This window comes from Sinocyclocheilus anshuiensis, unplaced genomic scaffold (genome assembly GCF_001515605.1).
Source record: "Sinocyclocheilus anshuiensis isolate Anshui unplaced genomic scaffold, SAMN03320099.WGS_v1.1 scaffold1162, whole genome shotgun sequence".
NCBI lineage: Eukaryota > Metazoa > Chordata > Actinopteri > Cypriniformes > Cyprinidae > Sinocyclocheilus > Sinocyclocheilus anshuiensis.
The window spans coordinates 2,880,073-2,893,190 of NW_015540875.1; the positions used below are offsets into that span (position 1 = coordinate 2,880,073).

Below are 13,118 nucleotides of genomic sequence, written 5' to 3' on the forward strand. Positions count from 1 at the left end.
ACTAAACCATACAAATGACAACCCATCATGTCACTTATCTCATATTTTACATCATGTCCAAAGAATCATAGGTAGAGTAGCGTAATACAGAGCACTTTCCTCAGTTATGTTCACTATCTTCAAGCATATTGTTATGAATCGACACGCTTCATTGCATGCACAACACCGTCAATAATCAGACGTTTTGAAAGAACAACCGAATTTGAATTCCGAAAGCCAAAAATGAGTGAACCACTGTCTATAGTAATGTGACGTCAGTGTTAATGCATTAAAACATCTAAAAAAAAGAGGAGTGCTTGAGCCGATATTGCAGACAATTGCGGCATCACACACTTTTTATGTTGTTGGGACACAACGGACTAGGGTAAAGCAACAACAATAACCATCACCAGCACCACTTGATCAACACTGTCCATTCAAATATATCTACCTACTGATTTCACGGGTCCTCAGTGATGGTTTTCAAATCACGTGATGGCTCGGATGAAGATTAAAGGGAAAGTCAAAATTAACATGTTAAATTTCACATTCATTTCATAACGTAAAGCTGGAATGCGTTTAACATGGCAGTTTTTCCACACACACACACACACACACACACACACACACATAGGGTTTCCAATATTCCTGTGAGACAGTGAGACATCAGCAGGGAACATGTCTATAAATGTAGATCTGAATTAAATCAAATTCAATTGAATGAAATAATAATACGATTGCACATATTGGAGGAATGAAGATATCTGTAAATGTTGGATTTGTGTGGGCTGCTTCCAGCATTGCTCACTCAAGGACAGGGTCAAACTCAAACGCCGCCACCTGCATGCTGGAACGCTGCACTATTGAAGCGCCTGACCGCGAGTCTCAGGAAGCTTGAGAGCCAAGAAGCTTCCGACTGCCAAAGCTGCTGATGCAAAGAGGATGGGCACTGCTTTAGTGATGCCCACAAACGACTGGAAGATGCTGATGCCCAGAACTGCAGCTAACTTACAGAGGGCGTTTAGAAAGCCGAAGGCTGTAGTCCTGTGGAAAAGAAGAAAAATATTTAAAATTTCATAAATCAGATCTGTTTATAAAGAAATTCGTCCTTCTTTTTCAAAGAAGTCTCTTATGCTCACCAAGGCTCCTTTTATTTGCTCTAAAAACAGTAATATTGTGAAATATCATTACAATTTAAAATAACTTTTTTTCCTATTTTAAAATGTAATTTATTCCTGTGATGCAAAGATAACTTTTCAGCTTTTCACATGATCCTTCAGAAATCATTCTACACTTTTTTAAATTAAAGGTTCTTTATTGGCCACTGATGGTTCCACAAAAAAAGCTTTAACAACCATGGAACCTTTTCATTGCAGAAGAGCTTCTTTATAGCAGAAAAAAGGTTCTTCAGACTAAGAAAAACATGATTCTTATAAGAACTGTTCACTAAAAGGTTCTTTGTGGAACTCAAAATGGTTCTTCTATGGCATCACTGACTGCACACAACAACAAAAAAGTGTAATATTCTGAAGAAACATTTGGTATAATTACGAATGTTGAAAACAGTTGTTCTGCTTCATATTTTTGTGGAAGCGGATAAATTTTTTCAGGATTCTTCGCTAAATAGAAAGTTATTTGGGATCTTTTATAATATTGTAAATGTCTCCAAAACGTTTCTGAAATCGTTTCTGAACTCTTAGGGGTGCTAAAGAGCCCATTTTGTTAAGCAGGCACTGTCAACATATTTTCTTAGAAATAATGCATAGCACTTTGTGGCAGAACTGCTGAGACTTCATTCATTTTGACTGAGAATTTTTAGATATGCCCTAAATTATGATGTATTTGATCTGCACTGCAGTGGCAATGCAGCACAGAATTACTGACATACATTTGATCTATTAATCTTTCGAATCATTTCACACAGTATGAAAACATTTTCATTAAAGGAGAAGAGAATCTTGCTTTTATTCAATTCCTTTACAAATATACGTTGTAAAATGTGGCGTAAGTGCCCAAATATGTATTGAGATCACTGTTAAATACACACGCAGAGAGAAAAGAGGACAATTGTGACAGATGCACAATAATCACAGAAATACGAGCTTGACCCACCTCTTGTCCGAGGGGTACAGCTCCACTGTTAGCACATCCAGGGCATTCCACGACGCAATGCTGATGCCCCCAAACAGACAGAGCAAGGCAATCATAGCAGATTCACTGTTTCCAAATGACAGGAAGAAGCAGCTGACGCAGGAAATCACACTGGAACCCGCTGCACCAGATGACAAGAGTGAGAACAAATGTTTATTATTTTTTTTAAATAATTCATATTATTCGGAGCTCCAAAAACTATTTAGCACTGATGCAACTTGTTTTTCTTACCCAGCATTCTTAGACGTCCGATCTTGTCCATGAGCAGGGCAGACACGATGTTCCCGGGCAGGACAGCAAGTGTGCCGAGGAAGCTGACGAAATAGATCATGTACGCATTGTTCTCATCGCTGAAATCCAGCATACAGCCTTCTTTGTTATGCAGAAAAGTGCTGTTGATGAGTTTGCTGTTGATCAGCCGGTACTTGAACAAGTCTAGAAACAGATGAGAGCTCTTGTTAACCAATGCAGCAGCGATTCTTCCAGTACACCAATTTAAGTATGCAGGCGTTTCTAGGTCAAATTTCCAAATTGCCAAGTTTTGGCTTTGTTCTCCTACAAGCTCTCTACAGTCCTCAAACATTATATGTAAGTCTCTTTGCATTGCTTTGACCATTCTCTGTAGATCCCACCTTATTGCATCCTACGATTGGTCGATTATGTACAATGTCTGCACGCTACTGGTCAAACTACTTTTCAGTCATTACCTTCAGCAAGTATGAAAACAATAGCAAAGCAAAGCCAAAACCTGGATATCTTAGAAATCATAGCCAAGACTTGTCTGGGAAAAAGAGGACGTATGGTCACCCTAGAATAAATAAACATCTTTATGCATGTGGTCTAATACATTGAGCTACTTCAAGACGCAGAGGACAGAAACCAACTGAATTTTTGACATTTGCCTCCATACTAAAACCTTGTAAGCTGTCTACTGCCTTCAAATGGTTATTCACACAGGATATGGATACTATAGTCATTGCCATCCTGGATTAATTTATTCACTTAACCTTTTGAAAAACAGCATTTTGCATGCCTTGTAATGCATGGCAGGGGATACATGCATGCAGGCATACACCAAAAAAAAAAAAAAAGAAAATTCAGGAACACAAAAGAAGATATATTGAAGAATGTTGGTAACCAAACGGTTTTGGGTCCTGTTGACTTCTATAGTGTAGACAAAAAATAAGATGGAAAGGTTTGGTTACCAATATCTTCTTTTGGGTTTTAAAGAAGAAAGAAATGCATACAGGTTTGGAATGACTTGAGGATGAGTAAATTATGACAAAATAAATTATGATAAAAGCATCTGCAAATGCATTCATGTAAACATTAAAATGCTGTCTAGGTAGGCAGTGTACTAGGTTTTGGAACAGAGTCTTTGTTTCTTAGCCTCATCATTTATTTTCAAGCTGCTCAAGGTAGGGCTGGGTATCGTTCAAAAATTTCCGATACGATACCGATACCTTGACTTCGATATCAGTTCCTGAATGATACTTTTTTCGATACCAATTTTATGAAATCAATTTTAACAACATTACGTTATCTTAAAAAAAAAAAAACTTTGGCTTTATTTTTCAGCTTGTTGATGTTTATACAAACTCAAAGACTCATCTCCTGAGCCACTGCACAAAGGAACAAAATGTAACCAACACAATAAATCAGTGCAAATAGTTTTAATAAAGCTCAAATAGTCTTCAGATTTTGTACATCTGTTATTTAAAACTCATAGCTCAGACAGAATCATCATTTCTATTCATTTTCCACTGATTTACTGATGAGCATTAGCAGCTTCCAGCGCTGTCTGCCTGTGTTCTCTCTTCCATGATCACTGCTCTGACTCAGAGGTAATAACATATTTAATTTCAGCAACATTACATGGCCAAAACACACATTAGACGGCAATCGAAAGTTATTACAAACACTCGATGGTGGTTTAAAGTGAGTTTTGAATGCGGAATATAAATCTTATTTATTGTCTTATGTAGCATGATGCTTTTAACAACATTACGTTATCTTAAAAAAAAAAAAACTTTGGCTTTATTTTTCAGCTTGTTGATGTTTATACAAACTCAAAGACTCATCTCCTGAGCCACTGCACAAAGGAACAAAATGTAACCAACACAATAAATCAGTGCAAATAGTTTTAATAAAGCTCAAATAGTCTTCAGATTTTGTACATCTGTTATTTAAAACTCATAGCTCAGACAGAATCATCATTTCTATTCATTTTCCACTGATTTACTGATGAGCATTAGCAGCTTCCAGCGCTGTCTGCCTGTGTTCTCTCTTCCATGATCACTGCTCTGACTCAGAGGTAATAACATATTTAATTTCAGCAACATTACATGGCCAAAACACACATTAGACGGCAATCGAAAGTTATTACAAACACTCGATGGTGGTTTAAAGTGAGTTTTGAATGCGGAATATAAATCTTATTTATTGTCTTATGTAGCATGATGCTACAGTGTGCATGAATGTTCACATAACACGTGCTTTCGGTCGTGTAGTATGAATAAACGGACATCTGCATATGATTGGAACTCCACGCAGCTCCCGCACTCTCCATTGGAAATTAATGGCTTCCGGTCTGTCACGACCCGCTTGTCGTTTGTCAGATATAGTGGATGGCAGCAGCCATACTGAGATGCTTTAGCTTCACTTTTCAATAGGAATAGGAGACACGTCGTCCATCTTTTTTTACAGTCTATGTGGAAAGCCGGCTTAAAACGCAGTGGAAACGCCAGTACGACAAGGATCGTTTTCATTTTAAAACAAAAACGCACCAGTGTAAATGTGGCTGGGATGCATTCACACTACAGCCTCACGTGTGCGCCACATCTCTGAGTGTAACCGGTGTAAACTAGTAGATGTGTTCGACTTGACGCGGACTGACTGTGCAGACCGATCAGTGTATTGCAGTACCACGAGAGCTATAGAGAGCAGACTGCCCTGCGCGCTTTCGAATTGCTCTCTCGGATGTCAAACACTGATCGATCTGCGCCGCGCCGCTTCTAGTTGAACACACCGGCAAGTGCTGCAGGCTTATTGGCTCACTGACACTGATGAGATTAACCCCTTAGGTATCGAAATTTGGTACGGAACGACGAGACGTTTTTTGATACTCGATGGTATCGAGGCAATTCAGTGCCTAAAGTATCAAACTCGATACCCAGCCCAGGGAAACAATCATAAACGCACAGCACGACTGAATCAGGAAAAGCAGATTGTCATTCCTTCACAGACAGGCAGAGGAAGAATCTGAGCTGGTGTTGCTAGGATACCTGAAACATTTTCAGTGCATTCAATAGCTCTAGAAACAGGAGCCATTTTAACCGAAGAAAAACATGTCATACGAGTGTCTTCTTATAAAGATCAAAGCTTTGAACGACTACGGCTGGAATTCAAATATTTTATACGTCTGAATGCTGTTGAATGCCAATGCTATATTTTTTTTTTATACCCAGAATGGTGAAACCTGTGGTCTTCTCACCTGTGTTGTAGAAGAGGGTGGAGATGAAGGTGCAGTTTTTGAAGAAGGTGTTGCTTGACGTGATATCCTCAAAGTAGCATTCCTCAAACAGGGAGTCTTCAAATACCATCGACTTCATCTTCAGATTCAAGAACCTTTAAAGCCAAAGTGAAAAGATTCACTAAGAAATTTGTATTGCTGCCTTAGAGGTATTCAGAATTCCTTTAGTTTCTACAAAGTGGCCCAAATACAAATGGATAACGGATAATGCAATCGCCAAAAACACACGTTTTGATTGTCCTGTGGTAAACATGAAATATTATACATAAAACCAAAACAATAAAACAAACTACAACAGAGAAATAATACAGTACAATGCAAATAATAAACAGAAATGTATTGAAAAAATATACAGTATACATTTTTAAATGTTTCTCCTATAATACTGTAAGAAAAATACAAATATAAATCGTTAAGATAATTACTGACAGGCAATAAGAATAAATAAAAGTCTAGTAAAAGTAAAAGTCTTCATCTGGTCTCTGTGATTTTGTATCATTCATATTGGATATGTTGTGCATGTTGAGACAAATTTGTATTTAGACTTTATTGAAGGTCATGAAATTAAAACGGCATTGTGACTACATACTAAAAGCGTTAGCTGATAAGAGATGAGCTTGTATATAAAACCACATTCCTGATTAGCTGAACATAAACTAGATTTGTGGGAAAGACTTTATCTAGTTGAAGTGGAACAGCTGCTCATAATTGGGACACATTATTTGAATAAAACTGTAGGACACTGACTGATTAATGGTTTCATAGAGGGGCTGGAGGGTGATCACACTATCACAGGCTTCACATGAAAGCTTCTGAGGAACAGTTGCTCTGTTACAAACTCTAGTGAGCTGCCTTACGGTCTACAGGCAGCCACCTATGTGAAATGTATTTCTCTCAACTCGTCTGCATTCGCATGATTTTTAACAACACACTCTGGGATTGTCCCAGAGTTTAGAAGCCAATTTAAAGCTAATTTCAAATATTAATAAATACTGCATATGATGCTGCCTTAGATTTCTGCCATAAATGAAAGAAAAACAAAAGATACAGCATGCTCAAAAGATAAGGTTGTTGTGTCATTCTCTCACACTTAAATTGCATTTAATCTGGAATATACCTTTAAACAAGCAAATGTCACAACACAATTCACCTTTCATAGAAAGGCCAGGCCTATTTGCTGAAATATGTCTGGCATACTGCCTGTGAGCAGCGCTTACTTGTTGTTGAAGTACTCTCCATTTCGGTGGATCTGGTTCTCCAAGGTGAAGTTAAAGGTCACATGCTCTACTTTCTCTTTGATGAAGACCTTTGTGCGAGAGGAGTACTCTTGTTTCTGCAGGTATTTGATCATGTCAGGGAACCAAACAGTCAGCCCATAGTAGCTGGAGACAGAGAGCAACAAGACATGAAACGATGCAGAGATGCATTCATAGGATGGGTTGGAAAATGCATGTGGTTCAGGGTAGGTTACCTGAAGGACATGGAAAACCACACGGCCATCATCATGTAGGTGATCCTCCGGTACTCTGGATTAAACACTGTCAGGAAGTTGCTCCACACCTGGAAACCCAAAATAAAGCAGCATTTTATTTGAGTCCAATGTACTATAGAGACTTTAGTCTTTGTAACTTATGGAAACTAAGCTGCAAATATGTGTCAATCAGAATCGCCATAGTTACAAATTCACTAAAACGTAAGCATGTTAACATATGACCACCCGCATTTACATATCAATGCCTATTCAGTCCTCAGCAAATTGGTGAGGGCATTATTATTTATTTCATGCAAAGAGCCTAGCCAATTATAATAACAATCATTTTCATACTGTATATAAAATGCTGTTTAAAAGTTTGGGGTTGAACAAGATTTTTTAATGTTTTTGAAGGAGGTCACCAAAGCTGCATTTATTTGATAAAAAATACAGTAATCCTGTCACATGTGTCACTTGATTATTCTAATATGCTGATTTGTTTCTTAAGATATATTTCAGTAACACTTTATTTTAAGGTGTCTTTGTTACACACGTTACATGTACTTACTATTATAATAACAATAAATTATGTGTAATTACATGCAAGTAACCCTAAACCAAACCCTAATCCTAACCCTAACCATATAGTAAGTATATGTAGTTATTAAAATTAATATGACTCAGTATTTAAATGTATAATTACGCTGTAACAAGGACGCCTTAAAAATAAAGTGTAACCAATATTTTGTATTATTATAAATGTTGAAAACAGTTGTGCTGCTTAGAGTTATTTTATTATTATTATTATATAATTTTTATATTTTCAGTTTTTATTTTAATTTGAGTTAGTTTTGCTCTTTTGTCATATTCATTCGTTTTTGTTCTTTTTAAATATTATTTAGATATATTTTTTTTATTTCAGTTTTAGTTCAGTTTCAACTTTTATTTATTTCCAGTTAGTCATTTTAGAGCTTCAACATAAAATTATTTTAGTTAGTTGCCAAGAAGAGCTATTATGTATTTCTTCATTTAATATTTTATTATTAATTATTTTTTATTTTGTTTTGAGGTTAACAAAATTGTTTCTAATAGTTTTAGCCCTGGTGCTGCTTAATATTTTTGTGGAAAACGTGATACATTTTTTTCAGGATTCTTTGGTGAATAGAATTTTCAAAAGAACAGTATTTAAATATAAATCTTTTGTAACATTATAAATGTATTTCTGTCACTTTTTATCAATTTAATGCATGCTTGCTGAATGAAAAAAAAAACTTCCTGACCCCAAACTTTTGAGCAGTAGTGTTCAATGAAACGATGACTTTTTGGTGCAAGAAACTTTGACTGATATAAAATGAAATGTGCAAAATAATAGAATATGTCCTCTATAGATCATTTGAAATTAAAATTTCATTTGGTAATTGTTGTTTGAGTGATTTTTGCGGTGTTATCGTACTCTACCTGATGGAAGAGGTTGGTCAGCTTGATCCTCCAGCGCTGATGCCAGGCTGTGGCCTCTCCACCCATGTCAACCAGCTCATCCATCTGTTTCACCGTCTTAATAGTGGTGACCTGAGGATTTCACAGCATGCTTCAAAACGTGCCTTCATACTTCACTGATATTCTCAGTTTTGTGTGGCTAATTGGTAGGAATAGCCTATTTTAACTACAGAACTTGGCAATGAGAGGTGAGCCGTGTCTAATTAACAAGATTAAGATTTACAATGCTAATCGTTGCAGACTTTAAAAGGGTCCATAATACTTACAGAATGTTGTTTAAGTTCCCAAAATAAAAAAATAAAAACTTTATTGACCTTCATTAAATGTGCATTAAAGCCAATTTAACTCCAGTTCGGCCAGATAAATGGAAACCCATTAGCGTGGCTGCATAATTCATTTCTAATTCATACTGAGGAATGAACATTTCCACAGATCACTTCCGTTCTAATGTTATTGTTCTTTCTGATGGTGAATCTAGCAGTACTCACAGAGAAAACCCTCTCCGGGTAGCCCTTGGCCCTCATGTTGGTGTCATGGACCTGCTTCAGAATCATCCAAGCTTCATCATGTTTTCCGTTCTGTTAAAACACACACATTGCAGCAAAGTCATCTTTCATTTAGGAACTTATTCTGCACTTCTACCTACAGCATGAACCAAAAAACAGATCCAAGCCGGGATGTGGGACGTCACTAACCTCCAGTAAGAAGCGTGGGCTCTCTGGCATGGTGGTCAGCGCAGCGATAGCGGTGACGGCCGGGAACGCACACACCAGCACAAACACTCGCCAGCTGTGAAACTGGTAGGCTGAGCCCATCTGGAAACTCCAGCCTGGTTAAAGGGAAAGGGCATATATTACTAGTTGCAATGAATCAGGCTCAGAAACAAACTTTTCCATTAAGGGGCAACATTCCCCACTGGAATGGATGTCGAGGGCATTTTTTTACCTTTGTATTGTATTCTTGTATTTATTCAATTAATCCAATCAATTTAGAATACTATAATCAGAATACTATAGACTGTAACCAACAAAATCGTATTAACATCTAAAAAAGTCAAAGGTGGCACAGAAGCTGCATCTTATTTTGTTTGTAAATATGCTATGAGATGAATGCAATTTTACATAGCCTCAAAAGTACATACATATAAAAAACAGGAACTAAATGTAATGTCCTTTCATGCATTTTCACATTTCAGCAAAATCAGTTATGATTCCAATCATAATCGATATTGTTTAATTGTGCCCCCGCTTTTTTTGCCCCAGCATCTTGCATTTGGGTGATATTTTTGTGATTTTGGTTGCATTTTACAAGGGCCCCAAGCCCTTGTTAATTTCTGACCCTGCACTAAATGAACATTTACAAAGTCATAAAATATCCAAAATAATTAATGATATCAAAATGTTTCCATTTTTTGACTGTAAACTTTTTAAAGAGTGAATGCTAAAAAATACCACTTAATTTACAACTAATAAATTATATAGACAGTCTTTCAGGGACAGAGAAACCACACTGAAAGAAATGGTGAGCTAAAAATGTTTTTCATGTGGTAAAATTAATTTTGTTAAATTAATTGATTTTATTCAAACAAAAAAAATGTTATTTAACATTACTGAATCAACCTGAGTATTTTAGGATACATCAACAAAACTACATTTAAGGGTAAGATTGGGTATAGTAGAAATAGCTCTTTAATATAACAATTACAGGTTACCACTTTTTACATTGAATTATAACTTTAGTGCATAATTAATATTCACATATAACATAATTAACAGTCATCACCCAAGCCACACCTGGAACAGTTTGTGCGCAAGCTTGTTTGGACAATGTTTTAGGATTATGGCAAAAAAATCAAGTGACTGACATTGCTGGTATTCATGGCAAGTAGGCTTTTAAAATCATGTTATACTTTTGAAGATAAGCTGATGAGATTTATAACCACTTTTAACATTGTCCCTAAATCCTTTATTGATCATCACATGACACGATAATTGGTGGAATTACTTTCAGTGACATCTGCATCTTAAGTTAGCGGTTCAGTCCCCTCTGGAGTAAGCTGAGGTTAAGTGTCCTGCTCAAGGGCACAGTGGTGATAGTTAATGGAGCTACAACCTTTCAGCTACCAGCTGAGATCAATTAACCATTAAGCTACAGAACACCACCCAAACAATGTGAGCGTGATGGGTACCATAGTGGGGAATGATGGCCCAGGCCATGGCAGCAGCGTAGATGCCCCCAATCATCCAGAACATGCAGAGCCAGCTCAAGTGCTCACCACGCTTCTCTTGAGCCAGAAACTCAGAGTAATATGAGAACACGATGGGAATAGAGCCACCGATCCTACAGCACAAAACAGAGCGGGACTCCATTATTAGGATATTGTGCGTCATTTAAAAAAAAAATAGAATATCTCATTTAAAATTAAACATAACAGTGTAAAATTTTGTGCACCATTATAATTTTTCGAATTTGAATTGAGCTAGTAAAAATACCAGGAAGTAGAATTAAAATGGAATGAAATTGAAAATAAGGTAACTGCTGTTTTTATTACTATTTTATTTTTTACATTATAACCAATTACCGTGAAAATTCTGGGTATTTCCAGAATCATTAGATCATATGTGTATTAACCTATAGAAATTTGATTTAATTCATTAAATATAATATTTCAATAAATTATATACATTCAGAAAATCTGTCCTTCCACCATATTTCATAATAGGTTTATAATATATGCTGAAAACAATTGGTGTACAATTTACTTCTGTAGGATTTAATAATAATGAAACAATTTTCAAATTCAAGTTTGTAGTAAATTTCAGCAAAAATGACAAAGAAATGGCAAGTAACACATTGAATTCAACATGGCATTTTTAAGTAAAAAGACTGATTAAGTATTTGCTTGTAAAACACACTCTATTAATCCATTCATTTTAATTTACAACTTCCAAATATATTTTATTGGAGTGTATCATAATTTGTATTGGTAACAAAAAAAAAACTAGAACTATTTAAAATCTTTTGTTAATTGAAATAAAGTTGAAATAAAATAAAAAAGAAATAATAGATGAAAATATTTAAAAGATAAATAGAAATGCTGCGACTTCACAGCTAACAGAAGTCAAATAAAATAAGCAAAAGTATTAGTATTACTAAAAATACAAATAAAACTATTAATAAAACTAATGCTTATAATACATTAAAGTTACATGTACAGAAACTTAAAAAAACTAAAATTTATAAAAATGACAAAAGCACATAAAATCACTAACTAAAATGAAAATGACAACTGAAAATATAAAAAATGCTAATTCAAAATGGGCAAAAAGTAAACTATATATATATATATATATATATATATATGCACACACACACATACTTGCATGACCTTCATTAGGTATCTTCCTGATCTTCCTACGAAGATACCTGATGAAGGTCATGCGACCGAAACGTTGTTATTAAACCTTTTTGATACTTTTGCACTAATTGACAGTGTGCGGGAATTGTTTTCTTTTTCCTTTATATATAATAAATGTAAAAGAGTCTGTAGGTGTTGTGAACTGTGCATTTACCCCACACCGGAGAGCAGACGACAGAACAGGAAAGAGCTGTATCCTTGGACAAAGGAGGAGAAGAAAGCAAAGACACTGTTGATGGAGAGAGAGATAAGAAGAGTCTGTCTGCGGCCGATTCTGTCAGCCAGACCTCCCCACACAAAGGCACCCACCATCATACCCAGATACACAATTAGACCTGCGAGAGAAAGACACAGAGAGACAGGCAGATCAATAACTATACCAGCGTCCTGTCCCAATCAGGATACTCCATACAGACAGTAAATCAAAGTGACCGATAGAGCAGTATGCTGGGTAAAATGACATTTCTGGAACTGGAGCCAAAATACGATTAAAATGTCAAAGTTGTGCTTCTTTTATAGAAGGGAATATTTTCATTGTTTTGTGCCTGAGAGCTCAATTTCATTTTGTCTTTTGTCTGTGTGCGAGGATTTGGTGAATTCACACTGACGGCTCTTTCACAGCTCCAGCACCAGCTGGTCATGTGACTGCGGGTGTGAACACAGACAGACGTCACCCGGCAGCACCACAGCAGACTGCTGGCACCGCTGGCATAGATGTGCTGCCATGGCAATCAGGAAGCAGGGACTCATCCATGGATACAATATAAATGACCCTAGGAAAATGATATTCCTCAGATGTTGCTCTTTCACCTCTGATTAACATCGTTTTACACCTTGGGTCTTGTTAGCTAAGCTAGTTAAGCACACCAGCATCTGAAAACACAATGGCTCTGTTCCAAAACCTAGTGAGCTGTCTGTCTTACTGTCTGCAGTCTGTATAGGCAACATCCTAACTGAAATGGAAATCTCTATATTTACAATAACATAAATATGCTACTCCTTATGTAACTTGCATAGGAGTTTCAAATCACTCCATAATATTTTCAGAAATAAATATAAATATATATATA

General features: G+C 36.2%; 1 protein-coding gene across 2 annotated transcripts in view; it reads right to left on the reverse strand.

The window, feature by feature from the left end:
• Positions 1-587: 587 nt before the first annotated feature.
• sv2a (synaptic vesicle glycoprotein 2A) overlaps positions 588-13,118 on the reverse strand; it is a 36,786-nt gene continuing 24,255 nt past the window's right edge. For both annotated transcript variants that reach the window (XM_016485860.1, XM_016485859.1), the window contains 11 exons: positions 12,203-12,383; positions 10,819-10,970; positions 9,326-9,459; positions 9,119-9,208; positions 8,592-8,702; positions 7,134-7,222; positions 6,880-7,044; positions 5,624-5,757; positions 2,362-2,565; positions 2,092-2,251; positions 588-1,023 (listed from right to left, as the gene is read on the reverse strand). In XM_016485860.1, the coding sequence (XP_016341346.1) occupies positions 840-1,023; positions 2,092-2,251; positions 2,362-2,565; positions 5,624-5,757; positions 6,880-7,044; positions 7,134-7,222; positions 8,592-8,702; positions 9,119-9,208; positions 9,326-9,459; positions 10,819-10,970; positions 12,203-12,383 (1,604 nt within the window). In that variant the 3' untranslated portion in view covers positions 588-839. The remainder of the gene's footprint in view (positions 1,024-2,091; positions 2,252-2,361; positions 2,566-5,623; positions 5,758-6,879; positions 7,045-7,133; positions 7,223-8,591; positions 8,703-9,118; positions 9,209-9,325; positions 9,460-10,818; positions 10,971-12,202; positions 12,384-13,118) is intronic.